This window comes from Toxotes jaculatrix, chromosome 19, assembly GCF_017976425.1.
Source record: "Toxotes jaculatrix isolate fToxJac2 chromosome 19, fToxJac2.pri, whole genome shotgun sequence".
In the NCBI taxonomy this organism is placed as follows: Eukaryota; Metazoa; Chordata; class Actinopteri; family Toxotidae; genus Toxotes; species Toxotes jaculatrix.
This window is the reverse complement of record NC_054412.1, coordinates 12,748,832-12,775,514: the sequence shown is the minus strand read 5'-3', so window position 1 is coordinate 12,775,514 and position 26,683 is coordinate 12,748,832. Positions and strand designations below refer to the sequence as shown.

General features: G+C 40.3%; 1 protein-coding gene across 2 annotated transcripts; it reads right to left on the bottom strand.

Moving 5' to 3' along the window:
- Positions 1 to 12,094: 12,094 nt before the first annotated feature.
- Positions 12,095 to 25,721, bottom strand: trdn (triadin). 2 transcript variants are annotated; one of them, XM_041063762.1, is made up of 6 exons: positions 25,271 to 25,721; positions 21,064 to 21,262; positions 18,720 to 18,761; positions 13,864 to 13,911; positions 13,283 to 13,444; positions 12,095 to 12,311 (listed from the first exon to the last, which is right to left on the bottom strand). In XM_041063762.1, the coding sequence occupies exons 2-6, from the start codon at positions 21,248 to 21,250 to the stop codon at positions 12,289 to 12,291; spliced, it is 462 nt and encodes a 153-aa protein (XP_040919696.1). In that variant the 5' UTR covers positions 21,251 to 21,262; positions 25,271 to 25,721; the 3' UTR covers positions 12,095 to 12,288. The 2 variants fall into 2 exon arrangements, with proteins under 2 accessions (XP_040919696.1, XP_040919697.1); XM_041063763.1 differs by lacking the exon at positions 18,720 to 18,761.
- Between the last annotated feature and the right edge of the window lie 962 nt (positions 25,722 to 26,683).

Here is a 26,683-nt window from a genome sequence, read left to right as displayed (position 1 = left end):
CCATTTTCTATACATGTATCAATATATAGATGCAGTGGGAAGCCACTGCATCTATATATTGAAAACCTGTTCACGGTTCAAGGCTTTTGGGTAGAAGTATATTTATTGTGGTGCTGTACATGAACATGTGCCTTCTTCACAGTTAGCCTAGGCTACTGTCAGCTCATTGAACTTTGTCTTACTCCACAGACTGACACTGTACAGCATATTGTGTGTGTGTGTGTGTGCTTGCGTGCGCGTGTGTGTTCAGACGGTGTGACCTTATTTGTTTCTGACGCAGTGACACAAACAGCAAAGTAATTCAGTTTTTGGAATTTGGATTAAGTCCTTTACTCAGACAAGCTGCTGTGTTCGAGATGAAGTGAAAACAAAGGCAGACTTTTTTTTCCCCCTTTTTTGTTAAGTCCAGTGTCATTCACCAGTGTGTCTGCAGGTGTTGGAAGCCGAGTCTCTTCCTGGAGCCCTTTTGGCAGACACTGACAGTAGGTGAAGTGTTTTTCTCTCCTGTGTCAGACTCTCTGCAGGTGGTGAGGCAGCTCCTGGTGATTCTGCTTAGTCTCCCTCATGTATGATGGTGGAATGAAAGGCAGCTTTGCGTGGATCGTCCCATGTAACATAGCGCTCTCTATATAATGACATGCAAAGTCTGTTTGAGACAGTGGAAATGTGTGACTCCTCCTCCAACAGCTCAGCATTGGCTGCTGAGAGTTTTGACATTAGATTCAGTCTTCGAAGCCTCTTCAGTGGCATCTTGGAACAAAACACAAACATTAAGGATGCCAACAGAGGGATTAAAGCTTTATTTGCAATGAGTACAACTGACGTTTTTTGATGTTTTCAGTCTTTTTGGAATTTGATGAATGAATAATTGAAAATATTGGTTACTTAACCACATGTTTAGCTGCCAAGTCTGTTCAGCAGTCTTCATCTTTTACAAGCAGTGGCAAACTTTGGCCAGAAGATGGTAATTGGGTATCTGGAGTCCATCTGTTTGATCCAGCAAATGCAGGAAACTTAATGGAGAAGTTTAAGGGCTGATTTGGCCTCCAGCCTAACTTTTAGATCAAACCAAGTCTGCAGTGCACCAGCTGATTTTAGGATGTTAACACACACAGATGTCTCAGTCTTATTTGCTGGTCTCATTTATGACTATCAAGATTAAATAAAACATGTTTGATTCTAAGAGAGTACGTCAAGGTTTATTGAGCACTTTTCAAAACAAAAGTATCTCATAATGAAGGCACCCAGCACAAAATGTCAAGAAGGCAGGAAGACAGCAAACATCAGATCAACAAAATTTTAAAAAATGTAAATAACATCAAACAAAAAAACTGAAGGAGTCTAGACAATCTTTTTAAAATACGATTATACAATAGTAAGAGATAAACCATTACAAAATTTATAATAATATGTAATATATATACATAAGATGAAAGTCTGTTAAACTTTCTCTGTGTCTTTACAACTTAAATAAATTGAGTTTAGAGATGTTTCTTTAAAAAAGAAAAAGCATAAAGTTTTGTGGTGTGCTGATAAAAAGTTTCTACTGTATATTCGGCCATGACTCAGAAATGTACCCGTTAGCTTCCCTGTAGAGTCTGCGAGCTGATCATTAAAACGGTTAAGACTCACATTCATTCAGATTTGAGAAGTGTCATCAGAAGTGACATAAATAGCAGCGTACATCTGAAAGCATAGATCTTCTAGCAAAACTGCTCTCGTTTCAGACCACAGTTTGTTTGTTCAGTTATTATCACGCCCTCCGCCTGCTCCGTCGCCTGTTCTGTGCTGTTCAGGATTGACTTTGGATGCTGGAACACAAAGGCGAATGAAAGCAAACTTGACACTGGCAGAAATGTTTGCAGATGAGCTTAGACTCCTGTGAAATGATCAGAATTATCAGACTCTTGTTTAGTTTGGATTGATTCATGATAAAAGGGATTACATGCATTGCGAAGTCCCTTGTGTGCACTTCAGTTACTTTACTAAATAGCAGTGGAGTGGAGACAGTAGTATCTTGGCAAATAATGTAATAATGTGTGGGAATGTTTTTCCATGACAATCCTCAATTCATGCAAAAAGTCTTTTGGCAACACAAAATGAGAGTAGACTGACGTTTACCTAATAATATTCGTTCAGGGAGGTGGAATTGATTTGCAAGACAAGAAGGAATAAAGGATCAGATTGACAAGTCTTGCACCGTACCAGTGGCCCTACTGAAGGAATCGCATAAAATCCATCTGATTTGGAAAAATAATTGAAGAAAAGTCTATAATTCTACCATAACAGTCAATTAAATTCAAAAGATAATCAAAAATGTGTCTCATGACTAACAATTTTTGCCATTCTCTACAGAGAATGCTCTGCAATTTCCTTGTACAGCAGCCACAAAAAGAAAAAAAGGAAGCAACAGCTGCAGAAAAAAAATTATCTTGATGTCTGTGCATACTGGATAGAGTAGATGTTAACCTTTGGATGCTGTACACAAGGAATGGATGTGGAAAGACAATGTCAAGTGGAGACAAGAAAATCTTATGCATTCAGTCCTTTGATGTGAGATAAGGAAAGATGAGACGCTGCTGTAAAACACGGAACCAATGATGCAGCTCATGCTCCTTCACACCAGGAGTCTGATCTTTTCCTCTTAACACGCTCAATTATCGCAAAATGTGATTTTCTCTCATCCAGGCAGAAGCAACATGTTAGATTAAAAGTCAAGGCTTTGAAGACACAAATTCTCGCACGCACACACACACACACGTGCACACACTTGCTCACAGTCACAGACACTGCCCTCAGTTATTATGCATTCATAAATCAAAAGGTTGTGACGGGAATTAATCTAAAACGATGGCGAGTGTAAGTCACCGGATGCAAATATGACAGCTTTATTAGAAAACTAGATTGCTTGGATTTGTCTGAATTAATGTGACACTTTTTTTGATTAAATAGAACACCCCCCCCCCTCCCTCCCCTCACTCACTGAGTTTGGCTGAGGGGGGCAGTTAGGCAACAACCGAACAACAGAGGTGGCTCATTTTGGTTACCTCTGTTGTCTGTTCCCAGGGTAACAGACAATACAGCAGTACTTTTTAATGATGTCTAACTATGTTTATAGAATGAGCATGGACTTCACTGTGAATAAATCCAAACCGCGGACTGTCTATGATCCAGAGAAAATGAGAAAATTGATGAGAGTGAATTGTTTTTCATGTTAAATGCTTGACATGCTCATTTCAGCGCCTCGTAGCTCTTCACCTGAAGTCAAATTCTCTGTCAGAGTTTCAAGTGGATGGGCGGGATGTTGACTAAAAATACTGGTTCTGAGGCTGAAATGATTTGCCAATTAATTTGTCAATAGTCTATCGACAGAAAATTGATGCACAACAATTTTTCAAACAGATGAATCGCTTCAATTCATTTTTCAGGCAGCCCACAGTCAGGCTGGTGGCTCTGTGAGCCTGTTTTGCACTCTGGTGCTTTCTGCCAAGTGCTGACATCAGCATGGCAACATGCTCCCAATGACAATGCTAACATACCAGTGTTTGCCATGTTCACCATCTTAGTGTGCGGGAATGCATGAATGTCTGCACAAAATTTTGTGACAATCCATTCTGTGCTAGCTTTTCTATGAACCACTTGTGCACAAGTTGGTGGAACAACATCAAACTGCTCAGTCTCTCTAGTCTATCTAGTCTATCTTACTCAATGTCTTTCTTTACTGTCTCAATGTTGCTCTTCCTCATTATCTCTCTCTCTCTCATGCTTTTTCCTATTCTCTTTGGTGCTCACTCACCCTGCAGCATCCTCTATTTTCTTCTGATAAAGGTTGCCAGGAAGGAAGGAAGGAACATGAATAATTTTTCAGATGAAGAGTTAAATCCCTTCAATCTGACCTGTCAATTCAATTTGATCTCTTTTACAACAAACACAATCCTTAAATTATCCCCTCTCCCACATGCATTTACGCAAAACATGAGAAGCAGGAAGCAGAAAGGATCAGAACGGGCAAAATCTATTTTAAAAAATGAGAGGAAGTCACCTCTGTGAGTCAGAGGTGACGTGATGTATTTGTTGAAGAGACAGGTTTTTGGGTTATGGTGGATAATAGGGAGTGACTCTGCTGATCTGACTGGAGTAAAGTCATTCCACCTTTCAGAGAGGAGGAGGCGTGGGGGCAGGGTGGGGGTTGATAACCAGCCTGCTGCAGGGAGAGGAGAGCTAAGTGGCAGGTAACGACAGAATGCAGATCACAGGCCGACGTGCACAACTAGACTGTGGCCTGGAGGTTTGAGCACCGGAGTTTTGTATTCGATACAAACAGCCTTGTGATGCCAGAGGTGGGACTGCGGGATGTGTGTGTGTGTGTGTGTGTTTGGGGAAGAAATCTGGATGTAAGGGCTAAAGAGTGCTTTGGGAGTCGAGCCAGGAGGGATGTTGCAGCAGCTCAGCCAGGGTGAAAAAAGCATGAAAGGAGGGTTGGTTAGAGTCCCTCGCGAGGGGGGTGGGGGTGGGGGTTTGGTACAGTGGATGGCGTAGACTGCAAACCTGCAGCAGCGCATCTATGATGAACAGTGGGTACAGTACATCTTAAGAACAAATATCTGTGCATCGCTGCAGGTAGAAAAAGCCCACTAAAAACCCACCAAAACACAACCACCTTCAGTACGAGTTTCATATTTTCTAGGGCTTAGCTGCAGCTTTCAGATCATTCAAACGTCTCTCTGGTGAATAAAATCCTTCTGCCTTCAAAAATCCTGCATTGGTAGACACACACACTGAATATTTCAGACTGTCAACCATGTTGGAGCCACAGCGTGAGCCATTTCTTCATTTATTTCAAGTAAAAGAAATCAAAAGCAACATTACAGTTACAGGTCTTTGTGTAGTTGTCATTAAACATCTCATAGCACTGTGTTAAATGTGGGATTGTTACAAAGCATCTCATATATTAGAAAATCAAACTATTTTTCTCTCTCTCTGCAATCTCAAAGGGTGTGGGAGCGTCAACTGATGACTTACTCTCTTGTTGGATTCTGCTGTGCAGCTGCTTTGAGTATTAGTGCGTGTATGTTCTTCTGTGTGTACACGTGTGTGTGTGTGTGTGTGTGTGTGTGTGTGTGAGTGTGTGTGTGTGCGTCCATTCTCCCACTGCTGTCTTCACAGCAGGAGCCAAGCTTCTTAAAGAAAACACAGAACATCAAGCGACAGAGAGATTTGGTTTGTGCGTGTGGATGTAAGTCGCTGCATTTGTGCTTTTGTACTGTAAGTCCACGTGAATGCACATGTATAGTATTTGTGTCTGTGTGTTGTACTTTTGTATGCCAGTAGGTGTGTATGCCGGCGCGCGTGTCCGCATGCCTGCTTTGTGTCTTTGCGTGCGCCCGTGTGGGTTGTTGTGTGTGATAGTCATGGGAGTGTGATTCCTCTGATCACGACAGCAGCATGGAGAAACAGATTACCTTTCACTGCTGCGATGACAGAAAAGTGCTCTCAGGTTGACAAACCTCACCAGCAAATTTAATATCCTCCTCATTTCACTGACAAACACTGGGCTACAGAACTTGTATGTGAAGTCAGATTGAATTTGTTTGTGAGCATAATGCTAAATAATGTCACAATATCTTATTATTCCATTTCTGGGAAAAAAAAAAAGGTGAACACAGTGTTGTGCTGAGCTGCAGAGGGCTGTGTTGTGCTTTTAAACAGATTGCACCACTGTGCCAAATTCAGCTGTGAGAAGATTAAAATGGATCTCCAAAGTATTGATATAGCAGAAGGATTTCTGGCTGGGAAATTATAATTTACAGCAGAGATGCTGGTTGTGTGGTACTACCAAAGCATTGCCAGTGCTTTCAAATTAAAATAACATGCTGCACTACATGAACAGATGACATAGTTTGAATTAGAGTTGCACAGGGGCCAGTTGGAACAAAGAAAACTTACTTTTAAAGAGAGATTTACAGGCATTGCTTTTCTGTGCTTCTAGTCACTGCATGTGCAGTGCAGTGTCTGCCATGCTTGTCTGTGCTTTGATAGATTGTTATTTTCATTATTGTATTCATTGCATTCCCATGGTGTGCTGTGTTTTACTAGAAAGTCATTAATTCTGCTGTCTTAAAATATGGTGAAATATACACCCTTCTCCCACACACATGCACTCTCACACACAAATGAATGCATTCGTTAGCAGAAGTTGTGCTCTTCCTAAAAGTAGTACCCTCTGTTTTACCTCACATCACCTCTTCAGTGTCAGGTCCTCTTAAAATGCTAGTTTTCCCCACACAGCTCTGTCCCTTTAAAGAAATAGTTTGACATTTTGGGGAGATGCGCTTATTTGCTCTCATGCTGAGAGTTAGATGAGAAGATTGTTGGCAGTCTCGTAACTGTACAGTCAAATACAGAGCTGGAGCCAACAGCCAGTTATCTTAGCTTAGCAGAAAGACTAGAAAGGGGGCAAACAGCTAGCCATGGCTTTGTTTGAAAGCGCCTGCACATCCAAAACTTGCTAATTAACACAGTATATTTTATCTGTACAAAAACCAAAGTGTAAAATGACATGATTTTACAGAAGTATAAATGCCGCCTATACATATAAGTAAAGGTTTAACATTTTTTGTGCAGTAACCTGGGCAAGGCCATATTCGAATTTGAAAAGCCCACAAATTTCCTGCTGGGACAGTAATAACAGTAGCAGCAGTATGGTACTGTAACACTGGCCACTCATAATCCAGTCAAATGTTGGCTTTTGTGCTTAGCACTGTGTTGTGTGTAATATTACCATCTAAAGAGTTATTAACGATGGGGATACGACGGTGCATGTACAGTAAACAGCTTATTGTGAATAAGAACTCAGCGGGATCAGGGGCAACTAACCAGAGTGCTGTAAACACCGTCTGTAAACACACTCTAGACTTTTGGCAACATGAAACTCATCATGGAGAGAGCGTGATCAAAGGCTGGTGGCACTGCTGATCCTGAAATCTGTTTTGGATTTAGAAGAAGCCCCGGGAAGAAGACATCAGACATTAAAAAGGCTGCTGTCTCAAATCAAAACAGAACTAGAGCCAGAGACCTGTGAGGCTGCATTATACGTACTGTATGTAAATACATTCTATTTCATGTACGTGAAGAGGACGAAAGGTCCTGAATAATTTATCACAAAGCAACGCAAGTGCAAAATTTAGACAGTTGTGTTGTTATGTGTCAAGCAGAGAGTTCAGCAGAGTTCAGTGATGACTCTGCCACACACACACACACACACACACACACACACACACACACACACACACACACACACATATATATGCACACTCAGATACCCACACATTTCCTCATACATTAAACTGAAACTGATTCTGAACCAACCCAAATCAGAAGCGAGCAACCTCTGCCACATGCTACACAGCTGTAATGACAGTCTGGACCTGGCAACCCAACCAGCCCTCAACAGCTGCTCATGTCTGATCTTGTTGGCATGGAGGAGGGGTCAGGATCTAAATCTGGTAACCCGAAAGAAATAGAGGAGGAAGTGTGCTCCATGTTTTTGGATCATTAGTACAGCTTTCATCAGAGTTTTGTAACTCGCTCTTCCTGCAGCTGCCAATTATGGTCCTGTACACACTGTACACATCCTTCCTTGACTTAACAGCCTTTTTGGTTTAACAACGTTTATCCATTTTTGTATAGTCATTGTAAAAAAACTGGACATTTTAGATCAGTGTTGCATTCTGACACTGAAAAAAATACAGCTGCCCTTTCAGATTCAGTGTTCCCCTTAAAAACTGTGGTTTCTTGGAAAAATATTTAGAATTTGGAAGTGACAACCTGCAAGCTGCATTTAGCCAAAATACGCTGCACACTACACACCACCATCAGCACCATCAGCTCTTGCGATGTTGCGATCAGAAGGTTGTAGGTTCTAATCCTCAGGTCCTCTTTGCTCAGCCTGTATGAGGCACACCTTCTTCCTTATAAACACTTCATGTTTACTTGAGCATGGTGAGCACGTGTGTGCGCGCGTGTGTGTGTGTGTGTGTGTGTGTGTGTGTGTGTGTGTGTGTGTGTGTGTGTGTGTGTGTGTGTGTGTGTGAACATTCGACCCTGAATCTCATCATGTAACCACTACAACCTGACTGCAGCTGTGAAAAGAAACGAGTCAATACTCCATTCTCTCTCTTTTTTTCTTTTTTTTGGAAATGAAACACATCAAGGTTAAAAATTAAGCACTGAAAAACACTCCTCTTGGAGACTGACGGTGACATCTGTTATCACTTTTATTGAATATTTAACACTAACACTGTTTCTTGGTGAAGGTGTGAGACAGACAGATTATGTCTGAAATTGAAAGACATAGAAGAATACATGTCGTACATGGTGTAGATGTGTGTGTATGTGTCATTTGCACTTTATCATTTTATCATACCTGTCTGTGTACACGTGTGATCTCCCCCCCAGTGTGGTTCAGCTCTGTGTTATACACCCAGCCCCCGGGCTAGGGTTGCCAGGTTGTGTAAATAAATTAAAGCAACAAATTATGTTTAAAAGCTTCTCCCTCAGGCCAGGGAAATCTAAGATCCATTATTCATGGCTTTACTGGAAACTAAAGGCAGGTGTGTGTGTGTGTGTGTGTGTGTGTGTGTGTGTGTGTGTGTGTGTGTGTGTGTGTGTGTGTGTGTGTGTGTGTGTGTGTGTGTATCAGTATTTTTTTTTCCTTTTGTCAATTATTCAAAGATTAACTGCCCTTATCCCATCACATTATCTTGGTGATGAGACTGAATACCATTTACATTTTGATACCAGTAATGAAAACCACAACAATGGATGCTGATCTTCAGTTTCTTTGTGCAGTAAATGGAGAGATCCTGGTCACCATCTAAAGTAAGAAATCTTCAAAAACTATGACGTAGCACTTTTCCTATGCATCGACAAAAACGCTGCTTATCAAAACTGCTTATTGAAATTGTTTCTTGTAGAAAATATTTCAAAGCATTAAAAAAAACATGATAAATGTGTTTTGAAATATTTTATTTTATTTGAAGGTTAAATGCTTTGTTGAATTTCTGAGGAAAAAAAATAACATGAATCTAAGAAGTAAAACTACAGAGAAGCACTACACAGGCAGCAGTCTTTTCCAGGTCAGATGAGTTATAAGTCTGCCAACACATCCTGGCCAGTACACAGATCTGCCCCAGCATGTAGTCTGTGCAGAAACCTCCGCTAAGAGGAACCTTCTTTGTACAAAACCAGACCATCCTGTCTTTTTTTCTTCTCTATTATGAGTCTGTGTTGGATCAAATACAGAAATAAAATGTTCATGCATGGTTAAACACTGCAAAGAAAAAAACAAAAAACAAAAAAAACCTCCCTAATTACTGTAATGTCAGTTATTTAACACAAAAACTACAGTGAAAAAAACGACACATTGTGATGATGAGACATGGACTTGGCCAAGACATAGTCTGGCACCTAATCCCTGTAACACAGAGTGTCATTTTTTATATTTTTACACTTATAACACATGAGTGAATGAGCCTTAAAGGTGCCAGTAGGTGGATTTTATTACCTCTGGACAGAGCCAGGCTGACTGTCTCTCCCTGTTTTCAGTCTACATGCTGAGCTAATGAGCTTCATAGTTACTTTACAGACACAAGACTATTGGTATCAATAGTCTAATCTAACTCTCATCAAGAACGTCCAGATGTCTATTTCCCAGAATGTCAAACTATTCCTCTGAGTTACAGAACAGTAATCATTACAGTATATAATTGCAATCCCATTCCCCACAGTATATTCCCCTTTTTTATTTGGTTTGTACAATCAAGTGTAATTAAAAGTATTTCATCAGTTTACCTATAATTCTGCACTCAGCCATCGTCTGGAAGCTGCTCAGCTCCCAAGCAAACCATCACCAGAGCCGAAGAGGTGTTCATTTGTTGTTGATTTACTTAAACTGCGATGAGAGTGCGTGAGTGTGTATTGGAGACGATGGAGTGTTTACTTCCACAAATCAAAGGCCCCCTTTTTCATTAGCATCTCCACAGAGAGTCATAAGCTTATGTAAGTGAATTCATCTTCACATCCGAGTTGTTGTATATTTTCCGACAAGGTTTTCCGTCGTGTTGTCTGACCACTCAGGCTGTGTCAAGAAATATAGAGAAATTTGTTTTTCTTGATTGGAGGTTAATATATATTTTTTCTTTTACCTTTTACGAGCAGTCCATTGTATCGGGAGACGTCTCTTGTATTATGAAAAATTGCCTGAAATGATTTCAGTCAACAAAATCTTGCTAAACAGAGTCTCAACAAATGCTGATGCATAATGTAATGTATTTACATTATATAACAATGTAATTTATTGAATCTACTCCCTGTACAGTCATAGAGATTATCTGCTGCACTGATACATTCACCACAGTGTGGTTAAGATCCATTAGAGGCACAATAAAGTTAGGATTTCACTGGAATTTCATTTTAGTTTTATGATAATTTCATTATACCAGAAACACAGTCATACAATGCTGATTGCAAGCCGGCTCGTTTTAATTAAAAATGAACGTACCCTATTTACATTTTGTAAATGATAAAAAATGCATCCATTTATGGCTGCAGGCGACAGCGAAGATGATCTGAAAAGAAGGGGCAGAAGCAGAATATATTTGTCCAGAAAACACAGAGAGTACTTGACCAAGTGCTTAACTCAAACTTTTACCAAACAATTCGTTGGTGTTATCATCCCTTTCTATTTCCAGTCATGAAAAGATGAAAATATGCAACTGTGTGAGAAAAATCACTTTGAAATGTTGGTAGTAAAAATCTAAAAATCTTTCTCCTCTGTCTTCTTTGCTATGCCTTTGCTTGCATTTGTTTCTCTCGCAGAAGTGATTTGGAAAGGCGGCCGAGTTAGAACACCTTCAATATCAAGAAGGGGATTTCTTTTCTAATAATTATTGACATTGATTGACAACATCGCTGATGTTTTTGTGGAAGAGCAGCAATCATCTGTTAGGCTGAGCTGAGTCAGGATGGCTTTGTCCTTTTCTTGATTGATTTGGTGCTGTGTTTCCATCAGTGTGTGGATGCAGCCGGAAAAGGTGAAACTCATGTGATTTGGTTTTGCACACAGAAGACTTGATGTAACATATGCAACTTATGCTTTTACATTAGTTTTCATCTTACATGTCAATGCATCAATAGCAATGATCCAGTAACAGTGACAGGGACCATTTTGATACTCTAAGTACGTTTTGCTGATTCTACTTCTGAGCAGTTTTGAATGCAGGACAATTTACATGTAACTGATGTATTTTTATATATTGAGGTGTGGCTGTGTTTAATTAAGTGAATGATCTCAGGCTCAGTGGCTCAGTGAACACAGTCGTTGGTCAAATCTCATAACTCTGCACTCACCCTCCCTGCTTGGAGTCTGTTCTCTCTCTGTTTGTTTGGGTTTCACTAAGATGCTCCATTTTATTTATTTTATTTATTTTTTGCCACAGTCCACAAACATCCAGGTTATGCGAGCTGGAAAATCTTCATCTAAATCATTTGTATTTCTTATTTCTGGTTTTGCAGTGGTTGCATGTTGAATTGCTGTTCTCATATGAGGCAGTATCAGCTGCTCATATATCTTGCTGGTGATCTCATGCTCAGGCTTACACTTCATTTTTCTTATTTCTTCACCTGTTTTATTCAGTCCTGTTTTTGTTTTTAACTGCAGGTATTGCAGTCCTCCTTATCTCAAGAAGAATTATGAATTTGCAGTTTAGTGTTTTTTCTTTGCCGCCCACCATCAACCACTTCTCATGTTTTAACTCCCTGCTGAAGTTACGCTGTCTGATACTGGAGGAGCCCAGTACAGGGAAGGTGGTCCTTATCTGCACCATGTCTGCTTCACAAGCGTTGGGTTGTCAGGCTGTTGCTGTTACCTTAGAACTTGCCTGATGTCGACTTGGGGTCTTGTTAGTCAGAGGTCACATCGGACCGATGATTAAACCAAATCCAGAAACTCCAGAAAACAGTGCAGAACAATAACATGGAGAATACTATAATGATGTTCGAGCCATACAGAGAAAAGGAACCAGAACCCAGGAACTTAAATTAGCAGTTTTTATTCATCGAATTCCAGTTAACACCAGACAGACAGAAAGAAATATTGCTGTGATATACTGTACATCCTCCTCCTCTGTCCATGTCTCCATGTTTCTCTCTTTCGTCGCTTGTTGCTGCCTCGAACTCTCTCCAGCTCTTCATACATCTGTTTTTGTCCTTTCTCCACAACCTTCTCTTTCAGAGCTCCTCAGAATGAAAAGCTGAAGGAAAATTAGACATTCATCAGTCCCAGTTTTTCATCAGTCGCACTTATTGCAGGTATAAATATCAGTGGAGGAAGACTGATGCACATGCAAACTACTGACTGTAACAATTTTTCACAGAAAACATGCTCCTTACACGTAGTCATTTCCTTGGCCAATATTACTGAACTTATCAAGTAATAAATATTAGGCTGCCTGTGTAAAGGAGCATGGAAGTGCCCCAGTTCAAGTTTTTAATTACATTAAATTGACAGTATTTTTAATGGAACGCTGGTTTTGATAATTGAATAAAGAAGATAGGATGGAAAGTTTGTTTTCTGCCTAATCTATTCCCACAATTTTGCAGGATGAAAGGGCATCATATTCATTATAACTCTGTTAGTCACCGAGTGATTACTCTCTGACAGCTCCATCATTACTATTATCTGCACGGCCCAGGTTATCAAGATTGAGCGTCGACAGTAAAAACATCTGGTTTTAGCATTTACATGAGGACACGATGTTTGAGACAGTTTGCTTTTTAGTACATTTACATGCAGATTAATAGTCCTTCTACACTCAGAATATTAAAAATGTTTCATTCATGATTTGGTGCGTGCAAATGTCATGTCCTGAGCAAGATGTTAAGTAGGGTAAGCATGGATGGATTATGAAACAACAGGCCCCAGGGCACAAAAATGTAAAAGGCCCCCCACCCACCACACTCTACATAGGAGCAAGACTCGCAGACGGAATACATTATGCTGACTTTGTGGTCATTTTGCATCTCTTTGTAGAATTTCAACTGACTTTCCAACAAGAAATGTTAACAGCCACTTAAGCTCCCAACCCCTCGGGCCCCTGGGCCTGTGCCTGGCAGGTCTGTTCAAGTAATCCATCCATGACGGGGACGCATCTTATTCAAGATATTTATGATGAATCATCTTTGTTATTAGATGGTTTATTAGCATGAGCTGATGTTTTCTTACATGTGAGGGTTTCAGTTAGCTGGTGAATACCTTCCTCCTCATCATCAGGAGCTACCAAACTGGCTGCAAACGTCCAAATCATCTCCAACCAATCGGCGCTCTCCTGAGCTGCGACATCACCAGGGACTCCAGCAGGGCTTGATTTAATTGGACGAACAACACCTGAATAAAATAGAATAAATAAATACACCAACAGAAAACAAAAGAACAAAATCTTGTGAAAACAAAACAAACAAACAAAAAAAGTGAGTGTTACAGTACAAGCAGTATATACAGCATATAAGAAACACAGTAAACTTCACTAAGATACTATCTGTTAAATGGTGTATACATACTGCATATGTATATACATGTATATATAAAATGGACATGTAGGTATCTATGTTAGTTTCTCTACCCCATGCAGCTGCTAGAGCTCACACACACTGGCATGATTCATTTTGTGTTTATTATAAGTCTCAGTTCGGTCACAGCAGGTTTCCAGAGAGAGCAATATTGTACGTTGTTAGATATATTTAAACTTAGTATGAGGGAGTGAATGTGAATATGAAATGTATGACGGCTCAGAAGTTTCTGCTTGCCTCTAGCCTTCAAACCTCTCTTGGCGATGGCAGGAGGAGGAGGGAGACCTGACAGGGAGAGACACATGAACACAACATAAACAGAGACAGTGTCGTGTGAAGTGTAGATTACAGGTTGCATAAAGAAAAAAAAGGAAAAAGGGAGAGTGGGAGAGTGACACAAAAAAAAAACAAGAAAAAAATTCACAGAGCTGTAAAGTCGTACAGAAGAACAGCGATCAGCGGCCTTCATCCCACTGCATGTTTCATGTCTTCAACTCTTCACAGCCACATGCTGCTTTAGATTCATACCCTCATTACAATAATACCACAAACATGAAAAAAAAAAAATCACACACGAAACAAAGTTTTCATCATGCAGAACATGCAAGGACACCGCAAGACACAGCGACAACACGACAAGCGTTCCAGCAGCATTTGAACATTTCCAACACATTTCTAATCTAATATTTCCACCGCTGACATTGTCTGTCCTCACATGAAGCAATGTCACCTATTAGCTTTTGGTTTCTGTTCCAGCAGTGTGAAAATAGCACTTCAACATCAGAATAAATACACTGGTACCACTTTGTAAAGGGTTTGTAAGTTGCAACTAATGACTTTATTAACGCCTAATAAATTCGCTAACGCTTTAGAGCAGCTTTTCATTTTGTCAGGTTGGTTAACATTAACATTGCAGACTTTTGTATAACTATACAAATACTTATTTTAATTATTAAACAATTTATGAAATATGACCGACCGACATTTATAATTGTAAATAAATGACAGTCTCAGCTTGTTGAACAGTGAGAAACCTGTGACGCTTTTTGATCACTTATTAAAAGCACTAACAACTGCAGGCTTGACAGCTAATTAGAAAGCTACACTCATTACCTTTTAGTGATGATTTCATTAATAACTTGACAATCAATGTCTCACCAGACAAGGGGATTTTTAACAAACTGGCAACTCAGAAGTTGTTCTTTTTGATGCTTTTACAACTTACCCCTAACACATGATTCATGATGATTCATTAACCAATAATAATTAGATATAGATTTATAAAGAATGTCTTATGAGAGAGTGGTACCAACATATTGGCTTATACATGGTTGTTATTGTCTGTTTTGTAGGATCATTCCTTCCACAGCTAATTTTGCCCACTCATTACTGAACACAGGTGTTGAACACACTGCAGGAGACAGGTGAAGTCAAGGTTCACCGGTTAACAAAGTCATAGCAGGCAAATGAGGCATTTTAAAGCCTTTCAGCTTGACAATTAAAACAAAAAATGATCATCATTATGTTCCGTTTTAGTCAGTCTTTTGTACTTTGACCCCTCTGAGCTCTCCACAGTGGATTTGTCCCAGCAGCTGCTCTGAGTGCTTCCGAAAGCCATTTTTTCTCATTTGCTTGAAACTTCTGGCTGTGTGTCACAGCTTCTTGAGCAATTTATTAAAAAGTAATTGCTGTGGCATCTGTTTCATGTTGTATTGAATTTCAGAAGTGTTTTGATTTTATATTCAGTCGATACAGTGTTCACACGGTATGGTATATAGGACGACTTGCTGCTGAGGGACTGTGCGGCCCAAATGTTTAGCTGCACCTCTGTATCTGTAATAAGCCAGGTACAGAGGATAATACTACAGAGGATGATACTCATACTTTGGTGCAAGCTGCTCTGGCCACGGAAATAATGAGTCTGTTCTCACGGTCGTGTTCTGGTTGGTGGCATTAAAACAAACTGTGATTGTATAGCTGCCGCTGCAGTGCAGGTGCTTTGCATTTTGTCTCTCTGAGGAAAGGTGGGAATTAGCACATTCATCGCTTCTCTGTGGGTATTATGATGACTCTTGGCTCTAAAGTGCTAAATGCATTGTTTTGGTTGTCTCTGTGGATCTGTTTAATTTCCCTATCCCAGCTTTATGCCCGTTTGTTCCCCCGTGTGGAGGAGTCATATAATGGATCCTCATAAACAACTGATTAATGCACTGACATTCCTTTGATTGGCACTTCAGACTCAGTGCCAGAGACTCCAGGAATAGAAGGCCAGACCCCCACCCGTCCCGGCTCCTGTCCCCCCCCCACCCAAACCTTCTACCCTCTGTCTTTCTTTCTCTCCATCTCTAATTCATTCATGTCCCTTTTCTTCTCTCTTCTCTCTTTAAATCTATTTTCTCTCACTTCAGTCTCACTTTCATGTCGTCTCATCCAGTGTCTCTCTCTTCTTCTCCTTACTTCCTCCCTACCTTTCTGCCTTTGTTTTTTTTTTTCCGTTTAGCAGCCACATCAAAATGATAAAACTCAAAGTAAAGAGATGAAAAATACAAATTGCGCAGCAGAGATGAAAAAAAAATAAACAAACAACAACAACAAAAAAGAAACCCAAGGGGCTCTGAAAAGCCTCTCAGAAGAAAAGAGCATAAAGTAGCTGGAGGAGACACATCTGAGCTGGATAAGAAAAGCTAAATGATACAGAGATTTGTTTGTTCTTTCCTTCTTCCCTCCTTCCTTCCTCTATTTTTCCTTCTTGTTGCTCTTTCTCCCTGTCTTTCTTTCCTTCCTCATTTCTTGCTCCCCTTCTTTCTTTCCTTCTTGCAGTGTCATTGTCCCTGACATGACAGTGAATGATATTGTGGACATGTGGCATGTGTCAGTTTTAGGCTCCATCAGTAATGTCTGAGCCGGAACATAAATCCTGCGTGTTCCTCTTGTAACGTTTCCATCTGTCTCAATCTAAGTAGTTTTCCTTTTCAAATTTGAGCCTCTGTCTCTCTGTCAGAGGAAGAAAGAACAAGGGTCTGATAAGGTGACTGTCTCCAGTGCTGCATCTTTGTCTCTCCTCCACCTCCTTTATTCCTCTGGCAGCTCTGCATTTTTTTATCCTGCAGCTTTCTATGCAGTCTGCTTTTATCTCTTCTGAATTACTGTATTTTTCTATACAGTATATCTATGTATGTCTTCCCATTTCTATATCTGTATCATTTTCTGGTGTAACTTTGCTTGTCTGTTCTCTACACACACACACACACACACACACACACACACACACACACACACACACACACACACACACACACACACACACACACACACACACACACACAAACTCTATCTCTGCTTTTTTCATGACAGGGAGAATTGCATTTCTTCTTAATTGTCCAAAAATGTCTCCTGCTGTTTCATTTACACACTCTGGCCTTTATTGAAATGTCATGGTGGAAGAAAAGCCTTGTGATTAAAAATGCAGCCCAGCATTTTGTCATTGTCAGCTTGCAAATATTTGCTTCAGGAAATGGAAGATAACTACAATGTACGGGGGACACTTCTTTGTGTGCTTTTCCTCCTCCGTTCAGGTCTATCCTTAGCCCTGGGAGAAATGTTTCTTGGAGAAAGGATTTGTAAATTTTATTGATAACTCTGCGTGAGATGTCGGTGATAAATGAATCAGTCTCATTTGGGGAGTCTGTGTTCCGTTTTCTCTGTTTAAGTTTTCTTGGATTATCATGTTAGCCACATCAGCTTGAACATATTTGTCAATGTCAGCGGTCACAAGACAATAAATCTGCAAAACTGCACAAACAATTCAATCTGAAATCCCTATAGGCCAGCACATTTACAGTTGTCATGAGACACTATTGTCATACCCAATACCTAGATGTCTATTTTAAGCCTCAGGAGCACACAACTTCTTTGTCACTGAGAACTGTTAGCAGGTCCAGAGAAACAGCACACACGTTGTGTTATCATGCACTTTAAGCTTGGAATAGAAAATACACGGACTGATGACAAATTAAATACAAACCCCAATAAATGAGTGAAACATAGCAAATGCAGATTCATCCATACGGGCACAAATGATCACTGAGGGGTTTGATCATTTCATAAAAATGTTGTAAAGCATATGCTTGGCCTTCCTTGTCACCAGATCTCAAATAACATAGTTGTACACCTATTCAAAGTTCTGTGTTTTGTGTTAGACAGCACTCTCCACTTATCAGAAAAAATAAAATGAGGGAGAACCTTACTGAAGAATGCTGTTCATTCCTGGAGAAGCAATTCAGAGACTTGTAGAATCAAAAGCACTGGAGCTGTTCTGGAGGCCTGTGGCAGCCAAACACCTCTCTAAACTTAATGTTGTTTTTCCATTAATTTGCCATCCATCTGTAGCCAAGAGGCTTATTAAACACAGGCTGTTTGCACCTGACAGCAGACCACAACAAGAAAACAATCTAGTGAAAAAGCAAATTAGGGAAAGTTTCATATCAGGAAACAATTGTCTAAGGGCAAATCAACACTGAATCACTTACTCTAGCATGGTCAGCTAGTAACACCAAGGTCAGCAGTGGTCTTTCCATGTTCAAAACAGAGGATTACTACAAGCGTCAGGTCACCCAAATGTCTCTTTTCAGAAAAACAAAACAGAACAGAAACATTAAAATTTCTTGGTAATATCAATTAATTCCAATGAAATCACTGTAACCAATGGACTTTTTCACATTTAATGCAGCTTTAGCAAATATTGATCCATGAATTTGCATTTTTGACCAAAAGCAAGTCTTGACAGTGTCGACCTTTGAGAGAATGAAATCTCTCAAATCAGTGGTATCATGGGTCTCTGCAGAAGTTTAGCTTTTGAAAGTTGGTGTAAAACCCTAGCTATTCAAAGGTTTCAGCAAATGGAGAGTGCTGAGTTCTGTCCAGATTTAGTGTTGATTTACCCTTGAAAAGGTCAGAGCCTCACAATTTCAAACACTGGACACACACTGGATAAGGATCATCTCAAGTCTCACTGCTCTGTCACAGGCATTGTAGCAGTCTAGTGCAAGCAAGCGGCGCAGTTAAACTGTTAGTGGTTTTGTTGTTGTTTTTACCAGGAGATAAACACACGGGGTCGTCACAGTATGATGTGTACTCTTTGGATGAGATGGCACGTGATTGACAGCATGAGGATGGAGAAGAGATGAGGTGGGGGGGGGTGAAGAAAGGAGGAGAGTGCGGAGAAGTGTTAAAGATGAGTGTGTTGGATGTGTGAGCCAGGACTATCATTACACTGTAGGATAGTCCAAGTACATGGCGATGTGTAGTAATTGTGGGAGTGATAAAGAACAGATACGAGTAGAACTGATAGAACGGTCGTTATTACAGTACATTAACTAAGCACTGAAATACACCTGCTTTGTGACAAAATCAAAGGGATTGATTTTCTTTTGTGTTTGGAAGATCGGCAGCAGTTTGACCTTTGTGTGTCAGATCTGTTTAGACCTACAGTGCTTGCTGCTTTCCCGTTATACTTACCGTTAAAGGTTACACAAGAAATTACAAATTATTTAATTGGAAGTGTAAACATTTTTCTTTCTGAAAGATCATCACATCAAAAGATGCACGGTTATAACAGAAATACTTGTAGTTGAGGCGAAACTGCAACCCACCGCCCTTTCACATACTGGTAAACACATTAATTTGTGATGATGTTGCCATCAAACATAACTGTTTTCAAGGTGAAATTAATACTTTTACTGAACTCTGTCATCTGTGTTCAAGCTCTACATCTGAATCAGTGGTAAAGGATTTCCCCCCCCCCCCCCCCCCCCCCCCACAAGTCTGTCTTAAAACAAAACCTTGCATATGTACATTGAAAGAGCTGTTGGTGTCTGTGATTGTTCCTCCTGTCCATCCGTACAGCTACCAATAACCTTTTCAATGCACATGCATTTTTTAAGGTACTCTTTAAAAATTGTGAACCAATCCTTGAAATTCCAAATCAGTTATAAATAATCTACTTTAAGTTCACTTTGTGAACATTAACATGCATACTAATAATTTGATCCCATTGTAATATCTCAGTTAAAGCTATAAATTAATGGTTGGAACTGTCATTGAAATTTACAGTAATAATCTCATTGCAGCTCCTTAGTCTGGGTAATTAAAGTATTTAATAGCTGCAGCAAATTCACATTAGCACAGCTACGTTTATTTTTCGGTCTTCTGATTTCTGGGGGAATCAACCCCGATGCTCTGTTTACAGAAATAAAACAATATGCTGAAGCGCAGCATGGAGGAATCTGACAGCGCCGCTGCTGCTCTTTCTCCTTCATCCTGTTATGCTGCAATCAGACGTTTCTCATTATCTCAAGATATAACTTAATGGGTTTGTAGTGCTTTGTAAGCCTGATCACGGTGCCAGTGAGCAGACGGTCTTAAGCAGAGCTGAAAATGTTTGAAGGAGAGATCTTGACTGCTGCATTTACTTTAATCAATCAGTAACCTAGTTGCGATCTTTGGGAAATTCATTTTCTGTTATCTCATGACAATGAAGTAATTAAAGCGTGATCACAGAAAATGAAATTTGATCACTCAAGACAATTAAGTCATGCGCTGGAGATAACAGGATTAAAAATATACGAGGAAGCAAAGTCACTCTCAGCTTCTGTGGAGCAGCAACTGTCAATGTATAGAATTTAAAAAAAAAAAAAAAAAGTCCATGTGAGATGAATCATTTAACTTTAATCTACTTAATGTTTTAATCAAAATGAGGACTGATTACCCCCTGAGACTGTGTTATTAGTATGCATGTTCACACCAGGAAGTGCTCTTCCAACCCATTCTTTCAGTGTGTGAGTCAGACATTTAAGTGAAAATGAAGAGGAGTGGATAGACCTCAGTATGTACACAGGTGTATCACTACACTGGTACATAAACTGTCAAGTGTTAGCGCCTAAGTGAGTGTGAGAATGCCCTCCGAAAAACAGTGTGTGTCATTTTCAGCACATTTGTCTGTCAAGTGACTGGAAAAACACACCATGTGTAACTTTAAACACAACCAGTGTTCAGCACAGATGCTGGAGACATTATGATGTTATTAGCATGTGCTGAAAAGAAAAATGAGATGGTGTGTGTCCCCGTTATTTGACACAAGGACATTGCTGAAAATGACAACCTTGGCGAGAGCGCGTCCACTTTTGAAGTTTGCTTCAAAAATGTCTGAAAGGCTGTTGAACAATGCTCAGATGAAAAATGGATGTGTGGATGAAATGTGAAAAATGGGTGATGCATGAGTGGAAGGAAAGTGTCACTTAGGCACTGTAAATGATTACAAGCACAATACAGTTACATTTTTATGGACGCATAATCACTGAGAAATGGTTAAAAATTATAATTAAAAAAATTCTAATAAATAGGAAAGTGCAAAAAAAGAAATCTATTAAGATATGTTACCTGTGAGAGTCTTATAATCGAGTAGATCAAACAGGACGATGGCTACCCCCGACCATGTGATGATCAGAGCCACCACCAGCAGCCACGCCATCGGTGAACTAAAGGTCAAAATGACATCATCTAGAAACGTCCTCTGATGGTTCCGAGCTGAAGGGCCCGCCTCCCTGCTGCTGGTCTGACTGCTCATTGGTGAAGAGAGCTGGGGGACGGGGAGGGAGGGAAGAAAGGAAGAGAGACAGATGGTAAAGTTTTTGGAAGAAGAGTGGAAAAGGTTCAGTGTGTGGATGACTAAATGAAATACTTTTCAATTTTCAACAAAATAAAAAGGAAAACCGGATTCCACAGATAGTTTAGGTATCAGACACAGTGTGTTTACCGTATTGACATTTAATTAAAACCACAATCTTCCCTGAACCCTAACCAAAGTGCTCTTGGTGCTTGAACCTTATCGCATGCAGGACTCAGGACACAAAACACCAATCTAAAGGGACAAAGTCACTTTGTAAACTTTCCCTCTAGCTCGACCACCTCTCTGTGCCTTGCGTGTCGTATGAAAATGCAGCATTCAAAATCCAGACAGCAAGATCATTTCCCATCACAACATAACGGGGTAAACAAATTAGTATTTCATAAACAGAATTTCTAGGAGACGTGGTGCTTTTCAGTGCAGGGTGAGTAGTGCTCTCCCACGATAACTAAGCTGACCTTTATGCGTCGCTATCCATTTAAAATTTTGGGAATACATGCGACAGTGAGTACCCATCAGCTTTTGACAACATGCCCTTTTAACTTTAATTACATCATCTTGTCCCCGTTGTAGAAGAAAAGACACAGATCCCACAGTGTAACATTTTTTTTGATGAACCAGTACTTGTCTTCAGGTCTCTGTGATTGCTAATTGAGGCAGTGCTTAATGGCGACACGTTGTCTGGATGTCTGTCCCATAAGGACACATTGCAACTGCAGCAATAGCTTGGTTTTAATGTTTTAATGCTGTTTTCTGTAGTTAAGTTTTCTCTAGTTGACACTGATAGCTGCAGATACCATGTGAGTGTTGAGGCAGTGGAAGGTCCACTTCACCTTTGGGCCAGAACTGAGTACAGCACAAGGTTTTAGGCTGTGGTGCTGTTTCATTCTAAAAGCACAGCATGAAATTTACATTTTCCCACCATGCATTCACCCAATTTCTGTAACTTTAATCATTATATGAGTAATATCTACAGCATGTGTGACAGCGTGTCTTTTCCATTCATGTTACCAGTTCTTTTGATTAATGCACCCAGCAGAAGTTTATTCACACAAGTGTCAGTGAATCATTCAAGTATGCTCTGTTTTCTTTTTTTTTTGTGTGAGGATGAGAGATATAAAGAGGAGAGACGAGCAGGAGAGGAAAGAGTGGGAGAGAGAGCAAGGAGAGAAAGACAGGCAGAGATTACCCGAGGTGACGAGGAGATTAAATTCCATCTCACTTTGAAAAATCTGCTCTACAGGACAAATGACTTCTCTAAAGAAAGTTTTCATCATTTTACGACAGTGGGGCTGCGCGCCGTAACATGATTACGTTCCCGTGTTAGGTTGTTTGTGTTCATTACGTGGCGTGAAGTGATGAACGCCTGAGATGATTTATTTCTTCCTTCTGTTTCCCTGCCTGCCTCTCACACAGCTTATCTGCGAATGTGAAGTGATAGTTACTCCGGTGTGGAGTTCTGAATTAAAACAGGAATGACTCATCTGGATGAAATATGTCCTTCTTAAGATTATTAATGAGGCCCTGAAGGATGATGATCCACATGAGTCCTGAATGCTCTGTGCTGGTCCAGCTGTAGTATTTAACACCATTCATTATGATAGACTGGTTGACAGAATTAGGCAGTGATTTGGCTTCTAATGATCTTCATCCTCACTGCCAATCAATGGAAACTCAGCGTAGATCTGTGACATTGCTCCTCTGTCTTCTCATGACCTCATACCTCCAGGTACAATTCGGGCTACAATTTTCCTCACTATATATGCTACTGCTTATGAGTGAAACACTTCAGTAAATTAGCCATATTATAGCCTATTATATGCAGCCTGTGAATTCAAAAACAAAAGAAGGTATGCTCGACTGCAGACAACAGCAAAAAAAAGCAAGAACCCTTTGGCATGGCTGGATTAACCTGCCACAGATGGTAGCATCATTATATGCCCAGAGATCAGCACTCCCATTCTAGATGCTACCTGGCCGCGGTTTATTGACGTGTAAATTAGTTTGTGGTTTGTGTAGTTTGTAATTAAACACCACTTTATTTCAGGAAAATTAACCATATCAGCAGAATCAACTGGGTCTATCTCTCTATCTCTCTATCTCTCTCTCTCTCTCTCTCTCTCTCTCTCTCTCTCTCTCTCTATCTATCTATCTATCTATCTATCTATCTATCCCAGGATGCTTGTATAATGTGAAGAATTGACGTGTTTTGATTCAGTAGCCGGTCTCAGACTGACCTTTCTGTTGCCACATTCAGATAACAAACTACAAAATCAATTTAACATAATTCTGTCCACACACTCTTGAATGTGCTCTTGTGTGTGCGTCCGCTTCAAGAAAGCTAACCATTGATCTGGTGAACGACCACTGGTGGTGTGTGTGTCAATTAAGAAGCAGAGCCAAGAGCGCTTCTGTGCGTGTGCGTGTGTGATATAAAAGCCATTGATCTAGTGAAGCCCAGGCAACGGCTGGTCAGGCCAACATATTGATCCACAGCAGGTAAAACAGTCACGATGTTACAATGACAGAAGGCTGGAGCACAGTGGAAATGTCCCACAGTGGACTGGAAAGGGAAAGCAGCACTGCGAAATCATCCATTTCACCATTCTTCTCCAAACCATGTAATTATAGTATAGTCGTCTTATGTAGCCCGTGTTTTATCACAGTGAAGTGAGTCACAGTCTGCAAACAGTTTTACCTCAGGTGTCTGTCCCTCTTTTCAAAGCCAGATGACCCAGCCCACCTGTTGTTACCACACGCACACACACACACACAAGGACACCAACTGCTGCTGCTGCCTCCTCCACACCGAAGGAATGAACAGAATTAGAACGATGTGGGTGCAGGCTACTGACCGGCATTTGAGGGCAAATGGAAGGTGACAAAGGCACGGTTAAAGGAGTGAGTCATTTAATGTGTCCGTGTTTGTTAGCAGCAGTACACCAACTTTCTGACACAATAAGCATGGTACTGCTTATTAAATAATCCTGTTGGATATCACCACCAGTATTAGAGAGTACTGAGTAATTTTACACAAGTACTTAAGTTGAGTTTTACTTAACTTTCCTGATTATTTTCAGTTTTTCTGCTGCGCTACATTTCAGTGGGAAATATTACACTTTATAGTTTTTCTGGCAGCTACAGTTGATGTAAGATTTTACATTAAAAATAAATATAATAAGCTAATAAAATACAGTACATTGTACAAAGTTTGTACTGGTACAAACTTGGTTGCATTTTGGCAATTACTTGATGATGTCAAACAAAAAAAAGGGGGAAAAAAAGATAGTTGATCATCTCAACATCAGAGAGAATATTTTCAAATGCAATTGTTCCCAACCTGGGGGTAGGGATACCAAGACACTGAGATCTGAGAGATCCCAAGATGATATGAGGTAAAAGAAAGAAAACATTTTTTTTTTCTTGTGAATTACTGGAAGCTTTCAACTTTTCAAGCTTCCAAAAATCATGGGGGACAACTAGATATTGCTTCAGTCAAAGGGTTCACAAGCCAAAAAGGGATGGGAATCACTGGTTTAACAGATTTGTAGGAGAATGAGGTGTGAACTGTAAGGTTCAGGAAAGGGTCTGTGGGTGAAATGTTGCTTTTTCGATACATTTAGTACAGACAGTGGGTGAAAGTTGACCACCTTTTTAACAGATCATTTTAACACGTGGTAGGAAAAGGAAATGATGTAATAATAACAGGAGCTATTGGCTCATCCTGTACCTTATCTTTAATATAGACTATGGCACATTATTTTGGTTTATTTGGCCAAAACATTAACATTCCTTAAACACCATATAAAGTACTTTCAGTTCTCAACCATATAAAGTTATTTTAAATGACAGTGAGAAAGAATAACTGTGTTGTCTGTGCATTGACCTCCAGCATTCAGTACCGCCAGTATCAGATCATTATTATAAAGTTCAGCCAGAGTGAAATGGATTTTAGCGTACCTTGGACGTGCTGGATGTTCAATGATAACCTTCAGTCCTTCAAAGGCTCAGGGAAAAGCAGTGTTACCATAGAAACAAGCATGAAACTCCTTCGTTAAATCCCTTTTGGCCCCAGTCGAACGTGAGAAAAGATGATGGAGGCAACACTCGAATCCGGCAGCAAAAAGCGCACAGCAATTGTGTTAAGCTGGATCACACCGGGGTCCAAAAATACACTAAAACCTCCCCCACGGGAGAAAATGGAAGGAAATCCAGCGAGCACTCTCTCAGTTTATATTGTTCTTGGTTTTTTCAAAGTTGTTCTTGAAGGTTTCAATTTGTGTCCAATAAATTATTGAGTCAAAGTTTCTGAGATTCTGTTTCTAGCCTGTTAAGTTGCTGGAGAGAGTGAGACAGAAACAGAGAGAGACAGCTAGAGAGCAGCAGGGGGAAGGGGGCTGACCCACTGAGACTCACCCTGCCCCCTCTGAGGGTCCAAAATAGAGAGATCAAGAAATGGAGGGGAGGGAGGAGGGGAGGAAAACAGGGTGTAAAGGAGCAAAAGATCAAGGGACAGAGAGGAGAAAGAGAAAGGAGGAAAGAATAAAAGCGAGGAGATAAAGGTCAAAAAGTCTCCTGCGCTATGTGTCTCAGAAACACAGAGCTTATTAATCATGTTATAATGATGGAGGCAGAGGCAGCTAACAGCTGTGTATCCTCCTCTCAGAGGCCCATTACTCCATCCCTGACCTCACCTCTACTGACCTGTTCAAAGTATCAAGGCACTTCCCTTACACCTGTGATGTGAACCCCATAGCACTTTCATTGTTTTGTTTTTTTAAATTCATTTCATTATATGTTTTAATGTAGTTTAACAATATTAAATGAGTGGTGGGTCCTCCAACAACAACAGTGCCTGTAGTTTCACCACATATATTCACTTTGTGCCCTTGACGACAACTTCAAGAATAAAGTACGAAGAACTTTAAACTTCTAAGTCTTCCAATCCTTCCTGCGCCTCCTCCAAGGGAAACATATTTCCTCCTAAGTGCCCCACCTTGTCAAACAGAGGTCAAAGCGAGGAGTAAATAAGTGAATAAATATCTAGTCGAGCCCCATGTGAGTTTTAAGCCCTGTCAGAACCAGTTTTTGAGGCCCAGTTTAAAGGAGGGTGTGATATGTGTGTGTGTGTGCATGTGTCTATGTGAGAGAGCAGTGGGAAGGAGTAACCTGACCCCCAGTCTTGCCCTGGGAGCCTGCGCTGCAGAGGCTATAATTAGAGATACAGACAGCAGCTGGTGTTAACATTGGACTGGACTGCTTTATATGTAGGGCGCACAGAGGGGGCCGAGGGCTGGGGGACACAATACACACACACACACACACACACACATACACACACAAACAAAATTCTATGGGACTGTATAAAAATTG

Excerpts from the sequence above, each read along its gene's own strand:
- trdn (XM_041063762.1), bottom strand. The coding sequence starts at position 21,250 with ATGAGCAGTCAGACCAGCAGCAGGGAGGCGGGCCCTTCAGCTCGGAAC. Across the intron at positions 18,762-21,063 it reads CGATTATAAGACTCTCACAG|AGTACACATCATACTGTGAC; the intron begins GTAACATATCTT and ends TCTCATCCAAAG. Across the intron at positions 12,312-13,282 it reads GCTAACTGAAACCCTCACAT|CTTTTCATTCTGAGGAGCTC; the intron begins GTAAGAAAACAT and ends ATTTTCCTTCAG.